Source organism: Excalfactoria chinensis, chromosome 5 (genome assembly GCF_039878825.1).
Source record: "Excalfactoria chinensis isolate bCotChi1 chromosome 5, bCotChi1.hap2, whole genome shotgun sequence".
NCBI lineage: Eukaryota > Metazoa > Chordata > Aves > Galliformes > Phasianidae > Excalfactoria > Excalfactoria chinensis.
In genome coordinates, this window is record NC_092829.1 from 56,921,334 (window position 1) to 56,943,228 (window position 21,895).

General features: G+C 53.4%; 5 protein-coding genes across 6 annotated transcripts; 1 reads left to right on the forward strand and 4 right to left on the reverse strand.

The window, feature by feature from the left end:
- Positions 1-1,316: 1,316 nt before the first annotated feature.
- On the forward strand, positions 1,317-10,586 carry PGGHG (protein-glucosylgalactosylhydroxylysine glucosidase). Of its 2 annotated transcripts, none has more exons than XM_072338601.1 (14): positions 1,317-1,549; positions 2,299-2,566; positions 3,145-3,355; positions 3,637-4,072; positions 5,023-5,142; positions 5,299-5,430; positions 5,510-5,621; positions 6,475-6,547; positions 6,981-7,117; positions 7,701-7,834; positions 7,923-8,018; positions 8,469-8,566; positions 9,984-10,189; positions 10,353-10,586. In XM_072338601.1, exons 2-14 carry the CDS (start codon positions 2,311-2,313, stop codon positions 10,415-10,417), a joined length of 2,076 nt encoding a protein of 691 aa, XP_072194702.1. In that variant the 5' UTR covers positions 1,317-1,549; positions 2,299-2,310; the 3' UTR covers positions 10,418-10,586. The 2 variants fall into 2 exon arrangements, with proteins under 2 accessions (XP_072194702.1, XP_072194701.1); XM_072338600.1 differs by lacking the exon at positions 1,317-1,549 and adding an exon at positions 2,122-2,162.
- A 1,141-nt stretch (positions 10,587-11,727) lies between these two features.
- Positions 11,728-12,833, reverse strand: LOC140253352 (interferon-induced transmembrane protein 5-like). The gene is made up of 2 exons (XM_072338867.1): positions 12,498-12,833; positions 11,728-12,096 (listed from the first exon to the last, which is right to left on the reverse strand). Exons 1-2 carry the CDS (start codon positions 12,672-12,674, stop codon positions 11,878-11,880), a joined length of 396 nt encoding a protein of 131 aa, XP_072194968.1. The 5' UTR covers positions 12,675-12,833; the 3' UTR covers positions 11,728-11,877.
- A 733-nt stretch (positions 12,834-13,566) lies between these two features.
- On the reverse strand, positions 13,567-15,064 carry LOC140253096 (interferon-induced transmembrane protein 5-like). The gene is made up of 2 exons (XM_072338466.1): positions 14,739-15,064; positions 13,567-13,974 (listed from the first exon to the last, which is right to left on the reverse strand). The coding sequence occupies exons 1-2, from the start codon at positions 14,922-14,924 to the stop codon at positions 13,813-13,815; spliced, it is 348 nt and encodes a 115-aa protein (XP_072194567.1). The 5' UTR covers positions 14,925-15,064; the 3' UTR covers positions 13,567-13,812.
- Positions 15,065-15,424: 360 nt separating this feature from the next.
- LOC140253097 (interferon-induced transmembrane protein 3-like) lies at positions 15,425-17,069 on the reverse strand. Its single transcript, XM_072338468.1, has 2 exons — positions 16,849-17,069; positions 15,425-15,795 (listed from the first exon to the last, which is right to left on the reverse strand). The coding sequence occupies exons 1-2, from the start codon at positions 17,026-17,028 to the stop codon at positions 15,634-15,636; spliced, it is 342 nt and encodes a 113-aa protein (XP_072194569.1). The 5' UTR covers positions 17,029-17,069; the 3' UTR covers positions 15,425-15,633.
- Positions 17,070-19,192: 2,123 nt separating this feature from the next.
- Positions 19,193-20,555, reverse strand: LOC140253032 (dispanin subfamily A member 2b-like). Its single transcript, XM_072338356.1, has 2 exons — positions 20,233-20,555; positions 19,193-19,655 (listed from the first exon to the last, which is right to left on the reverse strand). The coding sequence occupies exons 1-2, from the start codon at positions 20,443-20,445 to the stop codon at positions 19,455-19,457; spliced, it is 414 nt and encodes a 137-aa protein (XP_072194457.1). The 5' UTR covers positions 20,446-20,555; the 3' UTR covers positions 19,193-19,454.
- Positions 20,556-21,895: the final 1,340 nt, after the last annotated feature.

Sequence of the window (21,895 nt, forward strand, 5' to 3'; positions counted from 1 at the left end):
TGCTTGCCCTGACCCTGTAGCAGAAGGGTTCGGAAGGCTCCAGCCTGGCTCTCGTCCTCATGGTGTGCAGAGGGAAATGTCATATCCTTTCCCCTTTAACATGTCCCTGCTTTGCTGAATAACTTGGCTTTGTTCTCTCACTATAAACAGCTCCATAGAAGGGCTGCCAGCAGTCACAGAGCTGGGAGTGCTGCTTTGTTCTCTGTGATCCTCTTCGCAGGTCCCAAAACTCTGTGGTGCAGATGGGGTTGGGGTCGGGTGCTGCACCAAGGGTTCGCTTCCTGAACACCAGTGGCAGCTTTGAGTCAGGTATTGGCTTCCAGTGGATTTGCAGCCCATGGCACAGCTGTGCAGTATTTACTCCATCGGCACAGGATTGATAATCCTCTTGGAGCAGCAGCCCAAAGGCAGGGGGTTGCTAGGAGAGGTCCAGCATCTGGCTGCTGTGCTCTCTGTGTCTCCCCTCATCCATGAGGAACCGACCTTAGATCTTACTGCTCAATGATGGTTTGTTTGTCCCTGTGAGTGCCACAAGGGCTGTGCTCTCCATCTCCTTGTTTGATAGAGTTCAGACACACATCTGCAGGGAAGCTCTTCCTTCCCTTTGATAAAGGAGATAGTAAGGGATGAGTTTGGGGCATTGCATCCTGTCTGTAGCAGCACGCAGGGGCAGGGAATTGAAATCAAGGTAAGAAAGCCTCCTGTACTCTGCCTGTTTGTGAGGTTTAAACAACACACAAAGACACTGGGGTTGGAGGAATGGGGATGGATGGTGCCTCTGTGCCTTTATCACGCTACAAGCCAGGGTGGGGGCTTCCAGCAATGGAAAAAAAAGTCAATGCTAGCACAAGTTCAAAGACTGGAAACTTATAAAGCAGTAAAGCTGAGTGATAAAGCCTGGCTCTTCAGCAGCAGGTAAGTAAGGGGTGGGGTGTGGGGGGGGGGGGTCACAGTGCAGTCAGAGACAAAGGGTGGTTCTCGTCATTGATTGCTTACATGGATGATCCCTCAGGGAGTGTAACGCCGTGGCTCTCTGCCAGAAGCACAACTGTAGCTGCATTTCCTGGATAGCTTTTTGCCTAACCACTTATCTCTTTCGGTTCCTCCTCGCTCAGCTCGCAGCCCGGTGCTGAGCACAGCTCCTCTAAGCAAACACCCGACTTCCAGGACCAAGTTTGTTCGATTTTCTTTACCAGTAAGGAAAAGGAAGGGGAGGTTTATATATATATATATATATATAAAAAAAGCAATTTCCTTCCTTTTCTCTGTGCTGAACAACTTCCGCTGTTCCCCTGCACAGGGCCCCACTGCAGCGCCTTTCACCTGGAACGCAAGGCAAGGCTTCACCCACACACCTCCTTACCCCCCTTATCCCCCCAGCAGGCAGGAGGAAGGCTTTCCTTGCCATCCAAACACCAGCAAACTGTGCTGACCCCCGTGAGCTTTGGGGTACAGCCAGCCCACGTCACAGCTCTGTTTGCTGAGCCCGTCCGTGCCCCACCTCTGTGGTTTTTTGCAGTGCTGAGTACCACCAGGTGCTGGTTAGAAGGTACTGTTTGCATGTGCGTGGAGATGTACCCAAAAATTCATTAAATGGGGACAGGACTAGGGGCAATGGGCTGAAACTTCAGCATAGGAAGTTCCGCATGAATGTGCGCAAGAACTTCTTTACGGTGAGGGTGACGGAGCACTGGAACAGGCTGCCCAGGGAGGTGGTGGAGTCTCCTTCTCTGGAGATATTCAAGACCCGCCTGGACGCCTACCTGTGCGACGTGGTGTAGGGAGCCTGCTTTGGCAGGGGGGTTGGACTCGATGATCTCTAGAGGTCCCTTCCAACCCCTATAATTCTGTGATTCTGTGATTCTGTGAAATATCAAACTCCTGCCCCAGCCAGCTTATAACAAGCTGAGCTGGAGATGAAAGAGCGTAGGAGTAGTATGAGGATAAAGGATAAATGCTTAACAATGTTGGGAAGAAGATGGCCACATAATGGGATGTGCTGGGAGAAAGTGGTGAGATCCCAGCCTGGAGAGGGCAAAAGAAGAGGGGAAAAGCAACAAAAGAAAGGAGCGTGGGAGGTTTGGGCAAGGTAGGCAAGCTGCCTGGAGATGTCTGAAGCTTCACAAAGGGAAATGAGCTCGTGTGGAGCAGACCCACCTGAGGTACTGGGAGGAAAGCTGGGATGGAGGAAAGCCACAGGGTGGAAGTTCTGGTGTAAACCATTGGCATCACCCTGTCCAACCCGTCCAACCCACTTCTGATTTTTGTTGTTGTTTTCTTTTTCCTTTCATTTTGCAGCTCTGGCTGGAGATGGCTGATGGCGAGGAGGACCCTGCTGTGTTCACCTCCACTTGTTTGCCCTCTGACCCACGGCTCCTTGCTACGGTGACCAATGCTTACCTGGGCACACGTGTGTACCGCGACATCCTCCATGTCAATGGGGTGTACAATGGGGCGGCAGGGGACACACACCGTGCTGACATCCCCAGCCCGCTCCACGTGAGGATGACAGTCCCTGATGGTGGGGATATGCCTGTTGAGACCTTCACCTTGAACACACGGACAGGTAAAGGGCAATGTATGAGCATTATGTTAGGTGAACTACGTGAGAGCTAGAAACTGATACAGCACTGCGTTTGCTCTCCTCTTTGGTGAACAGCCAGCTCTGATCTTAGCAGGACATTGGAAAGTGTAGTTGGGAGAATGGTAAGGAGGGTGTAGTTGTTCATCCTTCTGGGAGCGCTCATTTTGCAGATTTCAGGGTTGAGATGTATGGAATGCTAAGAAATCTTGAAGTCATGCAGTGGATGCAGCGTGCAGAAGGCCTTACTGCATTATTCTTCTAATATGGTGTTGGAGCAAGTGGAGAGTAAGAGCTAGCAAATTTGAGACCATATCCCATATCAGAGACCATATCAGCAAATGCTGCTCAATCACAAAGCTTAGTAAAATATTTTATGGCACAAATCACTCCTCATCAGCTCGGTCAGATTAAGGGTGCTAGCAGTATCACCCAGTCAAGACTTATATTTGGATCCAGACCTGGGAAAGGCAGTTCCATTGCCAATAGCAACTGGTGGAATTGGGTTGCTAAGGCAGAACATCAGGGCCCAATGGTTAAGAAGGCTCTTGCTGCACTTACAGGAACCTTCAGCCATAAGCTTCAGTCACCCAGTTATACAGCCACACACCAGATCTACGCTCACCATTCCCTCATCCACCTGATGGCCTTCAGCATCACCATCCGACGATCAGCTGGCACCAGCCAGCCCATCACTGTGCACCTCCAGACACCTTTTGTGCCAAAGAGCCAGGACTTGGACCTGCAGCAAGGACCAGACTTCCAGGGAGCACAGTGAGTGTGGGCTGTGGGCATGAGAGCTTAGCCCTGAGCGAGTCCTTCCTAGGCCATAGCGTGCTGCTTTGCTCTCAGATCTAGGAGATGAGCTGAAAATATACAGCTAGAACTGGACTGAAATAGTAAGAGTCAGGCTGAACGGGGCTGGTGGGGGGCACCCAGCTCCTAGCAGATTTGGGGCTGTGTGGGTTTTGAGGTCAGTTCTACCCTAACCATTCTGTGTGCACGGTGCCATCTGTTTTGCTCTCCCCTTCCCCATTCCTCGCCATCTCCTGCAGCTACATCTATGGGCAGACGCTGGTTCCTGAGGTGGAGGGGGGACCCCAGCCCACCGTGCACATGCTCTGGACTCCTGTGCCGCAAGCTGTCACCTTGCACGAGGAGGAGCAGGAGCAGTGCTGGGAGTTCCTGACTGCTGTGGCTGAGAGCAAGGAGGAGGCCAAGAGGAGCTACACTGAAGGGCTGGCACACGTGGCTGCTGGCTCCCTGCACTCTTCCCATACCCGTGCCTGGGCTGCTCTGTGGAGAGGGTGCTGTGTGGACCTGGAAGGCCCACTGCCTTTGAGACAGGCTGTCTATGGGTGTCTCTATTACCTGCTGAGTGCCATCCCACCCCAAGATACGTCGGGATTCCGCTTCCATGGCATCAGCCCTGGTGGTTTGTCCAATGGCACACAGGGAGAGGACTACTGGGGACATGTCTTCTGGGATCAGGTGGGTCGAGGCAATGCTGGTGTTTGCCTGGGGGCTGTGAGGAGTGACTGGGGTAGAGAGGCTCAGCGTGGGACTGCTGGCCTCCATAATGGCAATAATGTTTGGCAGCGGTCTCTCGTAGAAGAGCATCCTTCTTCTCCTTTGGAAACACCTACTGAGGCCCATCTCCATCCGTGGAGACCCTGATCCCTTTGTCGACCTAAAATCTGAAGCACAGATTGGGTTGCTCACACAAGAGAGGGCAATGCGAAGGGATCTTCAGCAACTAGTTTACAGTAAGGTCAGCAAGTTTTAGCTTCTTTAAATGAGTTGACATCCTCCCACCTCCTCCTGGTGGCAGCACTGAGCCCTGCTCTGCCTGAACTACTGCAAGAACGGAAACGCTTGTTCTGCGATGGGCATGCTCTGCTTTTCAAGTTAAGTTTGGTGTGTACTCAATAAACAAGTTGGTCTGGGTGGCTTTTCCCCTGCAAGAGGTTTGGGTTTGCTTTCAGAAAACAGCACCAAATGAGTACACACAGCTCTGCAGTTGAATGTGTCATATGTGATGTGAGCAGGAAGGACAGCTGGATGGTGCTGAGAATCCTTCCTAGTCCGGTCTTTCAATAGGCAAAGACTTTACAGTCCTGTGGGCCTTGTTGGCTTTCTTCCTGGCAAGGTGTGATTTTGACCCATCAGATCCTCCAGCCTCCCCTCTCTAGCACGGCAGGAGATCCTGCTGGGCTTATCCTAGTGAGACACCAGGGAGGTGCCTGGCAGGGAATTGAAGGCATGGGCACCTGGATGCGTTTGTGAGGGCAGAAACAGTCCCTCATGCATTAGACCCATCTGACAGCATCTTTAAGTAGAGGCACAGTCACGGTTGTAGCATTCAGCACTGGGGGTGAACACGAACATTTGTCTAACCTACCAACCCATCTGACCACTTTGCTTTGCCTGCATGTTTCCAGGACACCTGGATGTACCCAAACATCCTGCTGTTTTATCCCAAAGCTGCCCGAGCCATCTTGGAGTACCGAATTGGCACGCTGGAAGGAGCTCTGCTCAACGCGCAGGAGCAAGGCTATAAGGTAGGGATGGAAATGTGTGGTTGAATGGCACCCTTCTGGGATAGCCAGGCTTTCCTTAAGCCAGGGGCTGTGAGCTAGGCTTTGCCTGCAGGTGGTAGACCAGGATGATCGTTTCAAGACGTGCTCAGTTATTCCATGGATGTCTTCTCCCAACAGGGTGCCAAGTTCCCATGGGAGAGCGCAGCTACCGGCCGGGAGGTCTGTCCTGAGGAGATTTATGGAGCCCAAGAAATTCACATCACTGGGGATGTCCTGATGGCCTTTGAGCAGTATTATTATACCACGCAGGTAGAGGGAGTGTCTGTCACAGTTTAGACCCTGTTGAATTTTCCTCCTGCTCCCTGTCTTTGTCTTTGTCTCCTTCCAGGACCAGAAGCTGTTCAGGATGGATGGAGGCTGGGAGCTGGTGAGTGCTGTGGCTCAGTACTGGTGCAGCAGGATGGTGTGGAGCGAGGTGGAGCAATGTTACCACATCCGAGGTACTTCTGAATAGAAGGACTTGAGTTTGGAGCTAGGGAAAGGCACACAGTTATTGATTTAAAGGTGGTATTGCCTCAAGTGAGGGAGATGCCCTCAGGATGAGGAATCTGCTGCCCAATGGTCTGCCCTTTCTCAGCTAAATCGTACGATATCCTAGCTTATGAAGGACCACAAGGATCACTGAGTTCATTGAGCTTTGTTAGTGATAATCATAGCGAGAATGCTTGGGCAGCATGTCTCTCTGTGCCCAGTGGTTGTAGAGAACCCACAATGTTCCACAGAAAGTAAAGAGGTGATGATGTGCATTCTAAAGTTATCAAAGCCACGAGTACATTTTGGGAAAGAACGGACCCCAGGCAATCAGAGAATTATAGAATGGCTGGGTTGGAAGGAGCCTTAAAGGTCACTGAGCTCCAGCCCCCAGCCATGGACTGGTTACCCCTGGCAGGTCAGGCTGCCCAGGGCTCTTCGTCTGGCCTTGGAATGGGGCACTCACAGCTTGTGGGCTTTTCTATGTTAATGAAGCCAAATTCCCATTCATGGGAGGGATGGCCGCCTCAGGGATTTTGTTAAGAACTGAACACACGGTGGGACCTGTGGGAGCAGAACACCCAACGTTGTCTTAGCTCAGAAGTAGGAGCTAGTTTTGGTTGAAAGGACTGCTCTCTCATCAGGATACACTTCTGAGTCAGACCTCATGTATCAAAAATACCAACACCTTTCCCACCACACGAGTCAACATGGGCAGGCATCGATACGATGGAGGCGTTCCTTTTTCTCGTGCCACTTCCCTGAGACACACCTTGGGTGTGCTGCAGAGTGAAGTGTCCCCTTCCTCTTCCCCTCCTCCAGGTGTCATGCCTCCAGATGAGTACCACCACCAGGTTGATAACTCTGCTTACACCAACGCTGTGGCACAGCGGAGGTAATGTGCATGCTTTATTGAGGCTCAGGCCCATTTCTCTTCTCATCTGCCTAGCAGGAGGAGGAGGTAGCAAGCACCTTCCTTCTCTCTCTGTACCTCTATCCAAGCTGGCCTCCTCTGTCTTCCTCTGCATCAGCAGAAAGAAGTAGGTGTTCCCATGATGACATATCTGATGTCTCAGGTGTCTACGTTAGACAGAGAGGAACTCCCCTTCTCAGCAGTGCTTACCTCCCTGCAGCGTGTGGCATGTCTAAATAATGAGTCATTTGGAAAGTCCAAGTCCCAACAATGAGAGTTATCACCCTAAGATTAGACTCTAATCCCATGTTCTTTCTAGGAAACCTCCTCTTTGCAATGTTCAAACTTTTCTTCCCTTCTTCTTCCTCTCGCCACCCAGTCGTGACATGAAGCACTGTTCCTCACTTCTTTTCAGCTTAAATTTTGCAGCCAGCATTGCTCGGGACTTCTTGATCCCTGTGCCAGAGGAGTGGGTGGAATGTGCAAAGAAACTCAAAGTGCCCTTTGATGCAGTGCGGAAATATCACCCTGAGTATGACGGCTACAGCCCAGGTGAGCAGAGGAGCGAGCAGCTCAGAAGTCTGCTTCTTTCTTTTTAAGCCTGGAAGAGAGGAACAAAGGGCTGAAACAAAACCCTTGAGCATTGGCGCTCTCAGTGCAGCATTTGCATCGCCAGTACAGAGAACCTGATTTGCAGAGTGTTGTTTTCTGCCTTTTGGTGGATCCTTTCTCAATATAAGACTCATATAATTGGGGTACAAAGAGGATAGGAAGAGGCACTGAGAGACTGAGATGCTGGGCTGCAGACGTTGGCTATGAACCCATTGCTGACATGGTTTATCTTGCCAAGGTCAAGTGTTGTGTATTGAACGTTCTGTGACCTCTGTTTACTTGAAGTCTGATACAAGAGGAAGAGCACGCCCAGCTTATTGCCCCTTTCCTCTGTGTCATTTGCCTTTAGAATGGCAGTGTTGAGCTGTCCTCCTGCTCTTCAGAAGGAAATTTCACCACTTTCCCACTGCGGACTAGATTTTATTGGCCTAAGTTTACGATTCTGTGTCAGATCCGTTCCCCGTATGAGTTAATTATCTATAGCAGGTATATGGTCTGGGTGAGTTTTGATCCCTTCTCCCAGGTGAGCCTGTGAAACAAGCTGACGTTGTCTTGCTGGGCTTCCCTCTGATGCACCCCATGCACCCTGAAGTGCGGAGGAATGACCTGATGATGTATGAGCCGGTCACCGAGCTGAGTGGGCCAGCCATGACCTGGGTAGGGGGAACTCACCCACAGCGTGGTCCTTTCTATCCGAGCCACTCGATATCAGTAGGCACTGAATGCGCTCTGCTCCCTCCTGCAGAGCATGTTTGCAGTGGGCTGGCTGGAGCTGAAGGAGATGGAGAGAGCACAGGGTCAACTGAACAAGTGTTTCAACAACATCACCGAGCCCTTCAAGGTCAGTTGCTTCCCTGTGGCCAGTGCCTCTTGGTTCTGTTTTGTCTGCTCCCCAGCAGGCCCTGCCTCACTGAGAGCACTTGTGGTCCATTGGTTATTGGGTTACTGTACTGAGCTAGGTGGTTGCTCACTCCATCTCCTCTCTGGATGCTTTCAAAAAGCAGCCAGTAAGCGTCTTCTTCCAGTCAAGCAGCACAAAGCCCAATCTATTATCATGGTCTCCCCAGGATGCTCTCTGCCTATGGGAGATGGGGAAGGGATGGGGAATTGGGGCTTGGCAACCCATCAGAGCCCAGCCACCACCTCATTCCATGACGAGCAGCAGGATACGATCATCACAATGCCCCAGATATATGGCAGCAACAGCAAGCAATATGCAAACACACTGTGTGAAGAGTCCCAACACAACTGCTGACATTTGTCTTTTTGTTTCCTCTTCTCCCTGGAACAGATCTGGGTGGAGAACTCGGATGGGTCAGGAGCTGTGAACTTCTTGACAGGGATGGGTGGATTCTTGCAGGTTATCCTCTTTGGTTACACAGGGTTCAGGTGAGACCCGTGTACTGGGGTTGGCCACAGGTGTTCCTTTTTCATGGTAACACCCCAGCAGTTGTGGATGTCACCGAAGGGACAGTTTGTGATGCTGCTGGAGCAGCGGGAAACCAGGGAAGATTATTTGCTGTCCTCATGCCAAAAGGCCAAGAATAAGATCTGTACAAGAGGGAAAATGTCCTGCTGAGCCCCAGGAGCTGTGTGAGCAGGAAGCTGGTGCACTGCTCAGATAATTTCAGGCCTGTGCCTCAGCTCTGGAGCAGCTGGGTGGTTTTAGCCCTGAAGCTGTAGCCGCCGGAGGGTATTCTTAGAGTTTAATTGAGGATGGGTCAGACTGAAGAGCCTTCTGGTTGCCAGCAAAGCCTCCTCACCCTAACGATGTGTTTTTACGCTGTGCCGCTAGCTGAAAGCCTCAATCTCAGCTTGAGCACAGCTCCCTGTCTTCAGAAGGAGCTGTGTGCATCCCTGTGCACAGCCCGTGGGGCAGAGACTGGGAGAAAGCATTCCTCTTTGCTACTTAAAGCTCTTCAGCCCAACCATCGCGGAGCCGAGGGCAGATATTTGCTGTTAGCTTTGCTGGTTTGCTTGTGCTTGGTTTGGTTGGGTCTCGCTGAAGCTGAGCGTGCATCCCAAACTCCCCCAGCTGCAAACATCGTGGTGCTTTCCTTAGCTATTTGGGTGTTCTTTTGCTCAGTGTCAGTACATGGCCCAGAGCCCACGCTTGCGCTTTGTACGGCTGCATTTCAATGGTGATTGCAGCCAGCTCTGCCGCCCACTGCTTGTTCCTGCACTCCTTCCCCTCCCCATCCCAGAGCAGGGCATTCCTGACACTCTGCCAGCAGAGCTTCTACTGAGGCATCACCATAAGGTGAAAAAAACATGGTTGGTTTTGTGTGTGTGTGGCTTTTTTGTTGGTTTTTTTTGTTGTTGTTTGAAATCCAACCTCAAGACTCTAAATTGAGGAACAGAAACACCTTCTGGCACTGGGCTGGGGTGAGACAACCCAAGTAGCCTTTCAACAGATGCTTGAAGATGTGGACATCCCATCCCTGTGGCCTCGGGCACCCTGATCTTGTGCCAAATGTAATCACTGGCAATCCTGTCTGCAGCAGGGGGATTGGAACTAGATGTCCCTTAAACCCAACCATTCCATGGTTCTATAGCCTTTAAGGTCCCTTCCAATCCAACCACTCCATGTTTCTTTGATCTGTACCCCTTCCAACCCCACCATTCTTTGGTTCTGCAATTAGTAAAGGTGTGTTTGGGATTTGCCTGGATGTCTTTAGGATACACCAAGGACTTTTTCTGCCTAAAAAAATATAAAGGGTGATGGGAAAGGGCCCTGGAATACTCCAGGGTGTGCTTATTCCATAAAGCTGTTAGCAAGCACAGCTGACTTACCCTGCCTTTCCAGGATCACAAAGACCAGCCTCCACTTTGACCCTGCATTTCCCAGTGATGTCAACAAGTTGGAAGTCACTGGTGTCTCCTACTTGGGCAGCAAGCTGAAGTTCAGTATCACCAAGGAGGAGATGAGGATCGGAGTGACTAAGTGTCCCCTTCACCCTGCCCTGGAGGTGGTGCTGGAGGAGTCTGGGCGGCGTTTTCCTCTTCATGAAGGTGCAACCTCTACCAGGGTTAACTCTATGCACTTGAGGTTATCAAACAGCTCTTCCTGCTTTGCAGCTATTTAGGAAGTCTTTGCTTGGGCATGTTTCCTAAAAACTAAGGTAATACGGAGAGAAGCCATTCCTGCATCTCACACGTGTTGTTTTGGTTCCAGGGCAGAGCATCTCCTTCCCCACAGCAGCTGGATGCATCCAGAGGGCACCCACTGAAGGACTTTGAACCTCACGGGTCTGGGTTTGCATGATGGGCATCAAACTCACCTGTACTGATGAGTGGACATCCTGCACCATCCCCTTATTGGATATGAGATGCTGAGGCTGCCGAGGGAATGACCTGCTCTGTTAATTGTGAATGTGAGCATTGCTTCTGCTGTGGAACTTTTGCAGCACTGGGAAGTGGGAGGAGCACAAACAAAGCCAAGTGCCTGAAAATGATTAATGTAGTCATGTTTCCTAAACATCCTCCTTTTGTTTATTCTTGAAAGATCTCCATTTCTACAGCAGCCTCCAGATGCAAAGAGCTGCGTTCAACCCTGGATGCTGTGCTCCACTCCTCCTGCTCTCAAGTTTTATAGGGCTTTGGAGGCAGTGTGGACAACAGCAAGGCTGAAACTGGGTGTTATTCTGGCCCTGTGGGTTCAGGGCTGCATTCCCCGGCTGCACACATTGGTTCAAGCAAGGGGAAGGAAGGGTGCTCCCTGCTCTGCTCTGTAAGCCAATTCCAGTAGTTTATAAAAAGCCCTGTGGCTGCTCGGCATGTGGGATTGCTTAGGGGAGGCGGCATGGCTGGTCCTCTGCCTTGTAATTAGAGTTGACTCTTCATCAGGCCCTCATCAGTGGCTGTGGGGTGGGATGAACGCTCTCCTCCGTCCCCTTGCCCTGTGATAAGGGTCCTATGGCATGCTTATAGGGGGAGTGGGGTATAAAGCGCTGCTTGTGGTCCCCTATGGCATCCATTCCATGTGGATGGCTGCTTTTGTCACTAGAGCAGTACTGCAAAGCACTGGGGAGATCCAAGCTGAGGCCGTGCCCGAAAGGTGAGGATATTTTCAGACAGTTTTGTGAGCCATGGGGAAATTTCATCTGGAGTTAAGTGCAATGTACTGCAGGATGCAGCATTGCTACTGGCTCACAGTCACCACAGGCAGATCCCCTCTGTCCTTGCCCAGGGACATAATGGGGGCTTGTGCTGTGCTGCAATGAGTTGGTGGGTCTCAGCTCCACCTGGGTGAGGTCTGCTTGGCCCAACTGTTGCCTTCCTGAGCCAAGAAGTTTCTCCCATCCCTATTGTTTCAGGCTGGCACCCCCTAAAGCAACGTGGATTAAGGCTCCTAGCTGCGACCCAGAACACTCCAAGTGTACAGAACACATTTGGTTAGACTAGATGATCTTGCTGGTCTTACCAACTTTAATGGTTCTGTGATTTTAAGGGTTATATCATCTGTTAGCACAGCCCCTTCCCTTTGTGCACACACACACACACACACACACACACACACACAGAGCGGATTTGAGATGGGTGAAATGATTTAATGACTTAAATATAAAGCAGCGAGGGAGAGGTTTAAAAAAACAACACAGCACCAAATAACTACACGAAATAACATAGCTGCCCCAAGAAGCACGGGGCTGGGCACAGCAGGGCTGCAAAGGAGCTTTTGCCATCCCCTTGCCCGCTGCTCACTTGTCCTCATCATCGCTGGCACCAAACTGGGAGCTGAAGAAGCCCACGGAGTCCTGGGTGAGCTTGGAGAGGTGGAGGGCACCGGTGACCACCAGAGCAACGAGCAGGATTGGCAGCAGCACGCTGCCAGCTGTGGCCAATGCATTGTAGCAGCGGGCTTTGGAGCTGAAGTTCCTAGCGGCTTCCACATCCCCTGCCACCTTCCGATCCCGTGCCTGCAAGAGCCGAGATTGGAAGCAGTGGTGGTTCCCCATGGGCACCCCTATGTATCTTCCCAGTTTCCTCCAGCCTGTCCCTGGTCTCTCTGTTCGGCTGGAGGTGTTGCTGCTGGAGAATGGGTCCAAGTGGAGATGCCTCTGGCATTATTTCAGGTTGGTTGCTAGGAAAAGCTTTTCCAAAGGAGTGGTGGTGAGGCAGTGGCATGGGCTGCCCGGGGAGGTTAGGCTGTCACTGTCCCAGGAATGTTCAAGGAACATGGAGATGTGGCAATGAGAGATGCTATCAGTGGGCATGGTGGGGTGGGTTGGGGTTGGATTTGGGGATCATAGGGGTTTTTCCTAACCTTAATGCTTCTGTAACCCTGAATACCCCCGCGTGGGACCCAGCCGTGCCTTACCTTGACAGAGAAGGCGAGAGCCACGAAACCAAGGCAGCAGAAGTTCATGTAGATGGTGTTGAAGATGGACCAGATGAGGTGGTCGCGGAGCGGTGCAGAGGTGACGGTGGTGGGAGATGAGTCCCGCTTGTGGGATGTCATAGGCAGGTAGTCCTCCCGTGGGTAGGATGTGTCCATGGCCACAGAGAGGGGCACCCCGCAGCTCTCCGGCTCCACCAGCCTGGCTGCAGGAGTGGGGCTGAGCAGACCTTTTTATATCGTCCTTGCATCCAGCCCAGCCTCAGCTCCTCTATATATAAATCAGAGAAATTACAGCCCTTGCCAAACTGTGGTTATCAGAAATGCTTGGCTGGAAGCTAGGAGAAACAAAGTTGGTTTTGTGAGCCTGCTTTCCTTCTGCACTGGGGCACGGGTGGCTCCGGCCCTGCTGTGGGACAGAGTGGGGACCGAGTGGCCATCACACCTAAGGACGTGACACAAAGCAACATGGAACAGCTCATGGCAGTGGTGCCTCCACCAAACCCTTCAGGTCATGTTGGCTGGGAAATCCCTCACCTAGAAGTGGGTTGGGATGCTAGAACAAAGCGCTGATCTTGGCTGGAGCTTCCCCTGTGCAAAAGCTGCTGTCATTGAGGATGTGTTTATGTCATCGTGTGCCTTTCACTGCTGCTCAGAGCAATAATGTGAGATCCCTGTTGCTACACTGCCTGCAGTAAAGAAGCCAAGTGCTAGGAAAAGCTCCACATTTCTTATTCTCCCAGCCCCACAAGAATGGAATAAACAGGAAATTAATGCTAAAATGCCAAAGAGCTGCTCCTAGTAAAGCCCTTTGCACTTCCCTGGAAGGAAATGGGGTTTTGCAGGAAGATGGGGGTGTTTATGGCCAGAAAAGCGTGGAAATTTGCTGTTTCCTTCTTCTGCTATGCTGGAATCTTTAGGACAAAACGTGGCTTGTGCTGGAAATGCCTGGCAAGGCAGTGGGGGTGGAGGAGGAGGATGCCATGAAGGTGCTCTGGGTCACTCTCCTCCATCTATGCTGTGAATCATGCAACGAGAACAGGGCTCGGTGAGCAGGAGACTTTATTTGTGACAGTGGCAATTCATGCATACATCGTAGCTTGGTTAAATACCATCAAGGCCCAGGAGCAGAAGTAGAGAAGGGAGCTCCCCACCCATCCCTGCCACATCACACGCAGCAAGGGGACGGGGCTTTGCGCTACTTCCCCAAAGCAGAACTTCCTCGGAACTTGCTTTTGGTAAGGGGTTATGGGGGTGAGCACAGCACAGGAGAGTGGGATGGATGGTGGTAGAAGTTCTATATCTGTCTTCTGCTCATGGTGAGGAGCACGATGGCAATGGCGATGGTGGACAACACACCGATGGCTATCAGCACAGAGAAAATGATGTTCAGCACCTTGGCCCGGGTTCCATATCGCCGGGCTCCTTCCATGTCCCCCAGCACTTTGCAGTCACGGGCCTAGAGGGGACAAATGAGGATTCAGTGGGAAAGACCCAACTTCAGGATGGGGGTAGGGAAAGTGGGGGCCCAGCCTGGCTTTGTGGGGCTGTCAGGTGGAGTGGGGACATCATGGCTGCTTTGCTGGGACCTTATGGGGAGCAGGGGCTGAAGATGTCCACTTGCCCCCACACAGTCCCATGTTTTTGGGTTGGAAGGCTCAGAGGGGTATATAAATACTGTGAATCAGGTAGGACAGGGGTTGGGGTGTTCAGTTTGGGCAGCATTAGATTAGGGTGCTTGGTGTCAGAGGATCATGCTATGCTGGGATGGGGTGGGAGCATCGTGGATTTGGTGGATCGTGGGTTGGGGGGGGGTCAGGTTGGGCAGCACTGGTTTGGGGTCCTTGGGGTTGGAGGATCGTGGTGTGTTCAGATGGGTAAGGAGGCATTATAGATTGAGTGAGTTATGGGTTGAGGGACCCCAGTCTGCGTGTTAAGTTAGATGGGGTCACATTGGGCGGCGCCGAAATTGGGAATCACCTTCTGTTGGGATGCATTGGGGAGCATTGTGGATTGGGGGGTAGTCCTGGGTTGGAAAGCCCCAAATAAGAGACTTGGGTTGGGTGGAGTAATGGTGGGGTGTCACCAAATCAGAGGGCATCAATTTGGAGCGGAGGGTCTGGGTTAGGGGGAGATCAGCTTGGGGGGCCCTGAGTGGAGGGAATCCGGGACGAGTTGGCGAGGAGGCACTGGGGTCAGGGTCAGGGGATAAAGGGATCTCACCTTGATGGAGAAGATGAGCGAGGGGAAGCAAATGCAGCCGAGGTAGGTGAGAGCGAAGCCCGCCAGGACGTTAAAGAGGGACCAGAGGACGAAGTCGCGGGGCTGCTCATCGGGGACGCTGGCGAGGGGCGGCCCCCGCCCGGGTGGGTGCAGCGGGATGCTCACCGCCGTCTGTTGCGGCTTCATGTCCGGGAGCGGAGCGAAGATGGGAGGGAGGTGGGAAGCTCAGCGGGAAATGAAACTTAGCCCCGCACCGCCCCTGCGCCGGCCCCCGGGATCCCAGAGCTCGGGCGGAGCGGCCGGCCCTCCCTGGGCTCGGAGCCTCGGCCCCCTCCTCTCAGCCCCCGGCTGTGGGGGCACTGACCGCGTGGGCGCAGGGAGACCTTAGAGTTCTGCTAGGGCCAGAGAGCAAAACGGGGGCGGGGATAAAGAAAAAAGGCAAAGCGGTTTCCGAGAAACTAAATGAACTGCCAAAGCTGGGAAGCAAGAAAGGAAAGAGCAGAACCCTACAGTTCCCTCTTGTAGAGGGTATGGGGCTCCTCATCCCCGCTGTGGTTATCTGCATGGGGTGATGCAGAAACGAGACCAGGTTTGGTGGCTCTGAGCACCTCTAGGAGTCCCAGGAGTGGGAACTACTGAACAACACACACACAGCACTTCCTGCTCAAGCACCTTGTTCTGCTATAGGGCAGCCCCAACACCCTGAGCCCTGAAACCACAACATTTCTGGACAGAAATAGAACAAGGAAGAAGCTTTATTTGTCTTTAGTTCACCTCAAGGGCTCATCCCAAGAAGAGTCATCTCAGCAGGGGTGGTACTGGGGCACTGATGGGATCAGGGATAAAGGGGAAGGGAGAGTGGGACCACAGCGCTTCTCCTCTTCATCAGACTAGATCAAGGCTGCACAAAGTAGAGTGGAACGTAGAGAAACACCAGGACGATGGAGATGATGGTCACGAGGAGTCCCACACAGAGCGCAATGATGTTAAAGATCTTGGCTGTATTCCCGTAGCTGCTGGCGCCCACAAAGTCCTTGGCAATTATCATATCCCTGGACTGCAGAGGGGGAGAAGGGAGGTGGTGAAACCCCAAACATCAAAGGTTCCGTCCATCTCATCACCCGAATGCCCTCTCTGGTATCCATAGGGTGTCAGACCCTCAGGAAGCCCACCCTGGTGGGAAACATAGCTCACAGAAGCAGAACAGCATGCATTTCTTAATGGCTTACTAAAAGTCATTAGGGTCAGTCTTGTGCTGCCCGTTCCTCCTGTTGGAGGTGGAGAGCTGTGATCATAGCATGCTTGCATGGCACTTCTTGGGGCTCTAGCAGCTGTTGACCTTTCCTCCCAAAGTGCTTGTTAAGGGTGATTTAGTTTAAAGGTAATAAAAGGAAAGTACTTGGGAAGCAGCTGCTCCTTACTGGGAGTAGGGGGGTAGGGGGGGGGGGTGGAGGGGCAGAGTAAGGGATCAGGAGCTGGATTTGCTGCTTCATGGAGCTGCCAGCTGGTTTGGGGCTCACTTAAGGATAATTTAGAGGAGCCAAAACTATTGTGCCTACTGGGAGACCCTCTTCTGTGACTCTTGGAGATGGCAAAGCACCCAAAGGTGGTGGATAGTCCTCCAAAGGTGGGTGTCAGGGAAGTTTAGATATAGAGTACAGTGGTAGGGATGGAAGCAAGGTAGCAACGAGGTCTGGGGCAACATTGACAGGATGAGAGAAGATGGGATGGGATTGAGAAGGGATGGGGGAAGGTGGGATATTATGGGATGAGACAGGATGGGACTGAGAGAAAGAAAGGTGGGATAGATAGAACAGATAGGATTAAAAGGGATGGGGGAAAGTGAGACACAGTGGGACAGGATGGGAAGGAATGAGGAGATGTGGGATATGACAGATAGGACTGGGAATAGACAAGGGAAGGGGAGACATGATGGGGGAATCTGGGACAATATAGGATGGTAATGGGATGGGAAAGGGAAATATGGAACGTGATGGGATTGGGGAAGGTGGGTCACGATGCAACAAAAGGGAATGGGATTTGAGAGCCACAGCATGGGTGGCAGACCTCAAAGCTAAGCAGGGTGGTGCTGGGTTGAGTTTTTCCTTACCTTGATGGAGTATGAGAGAGCACAGAAGCCCAGGCAGAAGGCATTGCACAGCACGAAATTGAAGAGGGACCAGAGTATAAAATCCTTGGGGGGCGGCTGCGGCGAGATGGGAGCAGTGGTGATAACGTTCTGCCCATAGGGAGGCATGTCAATGCTGGTGTGCTGCGGGTAGCTCTGCATGGTGCTGGAGGGCAGCTGTAGTGCCTCTGCCCTTATAGCCTCACCTATTATAGGTGAGCAGAAGGGTTTGCTGGGGTGGGGACACCCCGCCCGGCCCTGGGGTGTGGGCAGTTCTCATCCTACCAGAGACAAGCTTCCTCTGGGGATGTTGGGAACTGCCTCATGCCCACAGTGCCAGCATGGGCATGGTGATCTGAAAGCTGCAGTGTAAAAGGTGGCTTGATGGTGCAGGACAAAGTCCCTTGGGGCAGGTGTTTGGGGGATGGGGGGTATGTGGGGTGTGCTTGGCCCCTGGTGGGGGGTGTTGGGGATGAAGGCAGCTGTAGTTTGGGTCTTGAGGCCCACTCAGACAAGGGTTCATGTACCCCCCTGCTGTAAGGGCCACCTGTGTGCAGACCCACGTGCTCCCCAGTACTGCTCATACTAAAGCTATCAGCTCTTTTCCATGCATTCTGTCAAGTTAATGGGGTTCATTAATTAAGTGGAGAGGTTGGAACAGAGGGGAAAGGGTGCAAATGCGGGAGGGCATTCAAGGACTGGCTTTGTGCTCAAACTCCAGCACCGACCCACAGCTGTGCCCCCCAAGAATCCACAGGTGCCCTCCTAGCTGTATGTGGGGTTAATTGCTGTCTTATCTTAACAAGCTTGGAGTGAACATCCTGCTGGCATCACCACTCCTCTGTGCATTTTCCTCTCTTTGTTTAAGCACCTGAACAAATGATAGGATGGGAACTCATCAGGGAGACAAAGTCCAGCTGTCCCCACCAGCCCTGGGAGTGTGGGCAGGGTTAAGGAGCTGAGCAGCAGAGGGTTGGGGGTTGAAGAAGGAAGATGCAGGGGTAGCAAGGAGGGTAAAGCGTCTGCAAAGCGAGGTCAGGGTTTGGGGTTTGCTTTGCTTTTGGGGTCAGGTCTTTTGGGGGTGGGGGTTATGCAGGGAACCCAACCCACTGCTTGCTCCCTGCTGGCTGCTGCTGGTGGAGCAGGGAGTTCAAGGCTCATTGGGAACCTGCCAGCAGCCTGGAGCAATTGCTGCAGGAGGAGGAACAGTCTGTCCTTATCCTGGGAGCAGCCCCTGCCCTGCCCCTGCATCATCCCCCAAAGCCTCTATCTGCCTGCTAATGCTTGGTCCTGGGAAGCATCCATGCATGGAAAGTCCTTATGGGGCCCATTGGGGCTGGGGATGTGCTCCCATGGGATGACCAAATGGGGAGGTATATAAGAACACCCCTAGATTGTTGTTTGTTTTTTTTTTGAGGGGGGGTATTTCAGCCAGATGAGGTCAGTGGGGATGGAGTGAGAGGGGGAGCGCTCAGAGAGGATGTGATCCAGCACATGTCTGTTTGCTTTTACGGGAAGAAGAGTAGGAATCGATGATTCACCCTGCTGAGGTTGCCAGGGGATCCTGCAACAAATGGCTGTTGTGTTTTCGCAGGAAGGATTTCTGACGTCCTGCTCATGAATTGCGGCTTCTTGGCAGGAGTCATTGTTCTTTAAGGGGGAAATAAAGAGAAAGGCTTTCTTCATCCAGCCCTGTGGGGCCCTAACCCTCACAGAGCTGGGGAATAGGAAGCCAGGCCAAGCACATAGCTGAACCCCTGCCAGGTCAGCTATGTCCAGGGTTATTGGTGGGGTGCTTGGGGCCTTTCCCAGGTCACTTTGGACATGGCTGGAGCCATAGGCGTGATTTCTGCCTTGCCCTGAAGCTGGGATGGTGTTGTGACACTGAAAATCTCTAGAGAGGAAGGAAGAGGCATCATCATCTCACTTTCCTTTCAGAGCATTTCAGTGAAGCACAGCAACATTTGTTTGAGGCCACCCCACCCACAGTTTCCTCGTCTTCAAATGAAGCCCGCTCACACGTAGTACTGGAGATGGGTTAAGGGATGCTCCACCCCTGTGCCCTTGTCATTGCCACTGTCCATTTTGTCCAGACCTTTTGAGCTGGATTCACCCATATGGATCCTGTTGCATCTTGGAGCTTAGGGACACCGTTAGCGAGCACGGCGGTGATGGGTTGATGGTTGAACGAGATGACCTTTGAGTTCTATTTCCAACCTTAATCATTCTATAATCCCCGTTATGCTCCAGAGAGGACAATTATTCAATAGCATCACTGTGGAGGCTCCCCTGCTCCCACCCCCATCCTCTAAAAAAAGAAGAGCTGTGAAACAAAACTGAGAGACACCTTTATTGTATTGTTTACCAACCAGGTGCTTTCTTTAGGGCTTTTACAGGCACTTGGAGCAATAGCAAAAAGGCAGAGTGAGGTGGCAAGCTGCAAAGTCTGCACCTACAGCCAGTATATTTGCAGGTTGCTGCCAGAGCAAGGGGTGTCTCCAGGTGCTTTTCCACACGGTGACTGCAGAGGGGATTGGAAGAAGCAAGGAAAGCACGGCCCCAAGCAAAGCACTGCCCATGGAACGGGGCTAAACGGGTCCAATGAATTCAGGGTGTTGCTGCTGGTGGTTGAAGATGTTGGCCACCACGATGGTGCCGCTGGCAATCAGGGCGATGACAAGAATGATAAGGAAGATGTTGATCAGATGGGCTGTGATGTTCAGGTACTTAGCAGTGGAGCCATAGCTGAGCGCCCCGCTGTAGTCACCCAGGACTTTGCGATCCCTGGACTGGGGAGATGAATGGAAGAGTCAGTGGGGCTGGGCAGGAGAGGTTACCTGGCATGGGGCAACCTGGGTTTAGGGCTCTGGATGGCCTACAGGGCTTCCTGTGGTGGTGGTGGAGCTGTGGGTTCCATGCTAGAACCCCACAGTAGGGGTTTCCTGGGAGGGCTATGAGTCTGACCAGGGTCAGGGGCTCGGTGGAGTTCATAGGGCACCTCAGAGCTGGGGCTTTTGGAGATCCACAGGATTCTGTGGGGTCCACATGGTACCCTAAGACTGGAAGTTTTGAGGGCTCCACGGGTCTGTTCAAGGGTCCCTGGGTCTCTGTGGGGTCCACGGGGCACCCTGCAGCAGAGATCTGGGGGGCTCCGTGGATCTTTTTGAGGCCCGGGACTCCGTAGGGTCCATGGGGCGCTCAGTGCTGGGACTTTTGGAGTTCCACAATTGTTTGGGGTCGGGGAGTAACGTGAGCTCCATGGGGTCCTCCGCAGCCGCATCCCTCCCACTCCCCTCCTGATGCCATCCATCACTTCCCCGTCGTCCCCCCCCGAACCCCCCCCACTCCCCTTTCCCATTCCCCAACCTTCACGGAGAAGACGAGCGCCAGGAAGCCGAGGCAGCAGACGTTGGCATACAGCGTGGTGCACAGTGACCAGGCCAGGTGGTCGCGGGGAGGAGGCACCAGGGGAGTCTCCATCGTCACCACCGTGCTGCGGGTCTTTCCCTCTACGTCCAGCCCGTCCATCAGGGGCTCGTACGGTGGAAGCGCCGGACCCGGATTGCGGACCCGTTCCATCCCTGGGTTCGGGGGTTATGAGGCTTAGGGGCTATGAAGCTCGGGGGCGGCGCCGGGAGGGGAGAACGAAGGAAGTTAGTTTCGTTTCCTCGCAGTCCGGTGATGGGGAGGGCTGGGAGAGGGGGAGGGGAAAAAAGGGCCGCCCGCCCCCTACGAACGCCAGGCGCTGGCCCCGAGGGTGCCCCCCTGCTCGGCCTCCACGGGTCGGGCTGTGAAATGTGCGGGGATGGTGGAGAAGCGGTGAGGTCGGGAGGTGGCCGAGGTAAAGGCTGAGTCGTGTCCCCGCCGTGTGGCACTGGGGCTCCCGTGGCAAGCGGTGAGCCTGACTGTTTGGTGAAGAAACCTTATAACCCTATATCACATCCCCACCGCGAGGCGCTGGCACTCCCAGCCCTGAGGTTGGCTCCGTGCAATTGATGGAGAAATCCTAAACCGAGTCTCCGTCAAGTGGCGATGAGGCTCCCATCCCTGCTTGGTGGAGAAACTCAACGTTGTGTCCTTGTGACCCCATCGTACTGGGAGCCTTGAGGTCGGGCTCAGTGCTAACCCTACATCATGTCCCCACCTAGAGTGAACTGTAGGTGCTTGATGGAGAAACCCCACATCACGGCTCTACCTCGTGGTGCTGGGACCCCTTCCCCCCACGTTCCGTCCCAAAAGGCGCTGGAAGCCAAAGCTCAGCCCCACATCCAGCTCCGGGGAGATGCCGTGGGGAGGCCCGTAGGGTGCTGCTCCCTTAACATCCAATCGGACACCGCAGCCGGTTATCTAAATTGCACCTAATTACGAGCCAATTAACCTTCTGCACCCGCCTGCGAGCGCACTGGGGACGCGCAGCCTTGGAGCACGGCTGCCCTCTAGTTTCCCCAGCCGCAGGTATAGTTTCTTTTTAATTAATTGCTGAATTCTTCCCCTGTTTTCGTTTCCAGCCCCGCACTGCAGCGAGGGGGGAGAAAACAATTCCACTCGGGCGGTAGCGGTGCGGTGAGTTGTGGGCGGTCTCAGCCCGGCTGAGCTGTGGGATGGGATGGGGACGGAGGTGTGATGGGGGTGGAAATGGGATGGAGACTGGGTTGGGGGTGAGATGGGGGGGGGGAGTGTTGAGTATGGTGATGGGTTGGCACGGGGATGGGGACGGAGGTGGGATGGGATGGCGCCGAGTGCGGAATGGAGACGGGCTGGGAACAGAGATGAGACGGAAAGGGGACTCGATAGGAAGCGGACGGAGAGGGGCAGGGAACGGCTCCCATCTCGCACCGCGGCCGCCCCCCAGCCGGGCCTCGCAGCCCCCCGGCACGCAGGGACGTACCAACGGACGGCCCGTTGGCGTGGCGACGCGCGGCGCCCCCTCCGTCCCCGCCCTCGCGTCGTTCCTATTGGCCGAGACTCCATCCCGGCGGGCGGCGATTGGCCGCCTCCCGCGTCGCTCATCCCGGGCGGCGCCGCGCCT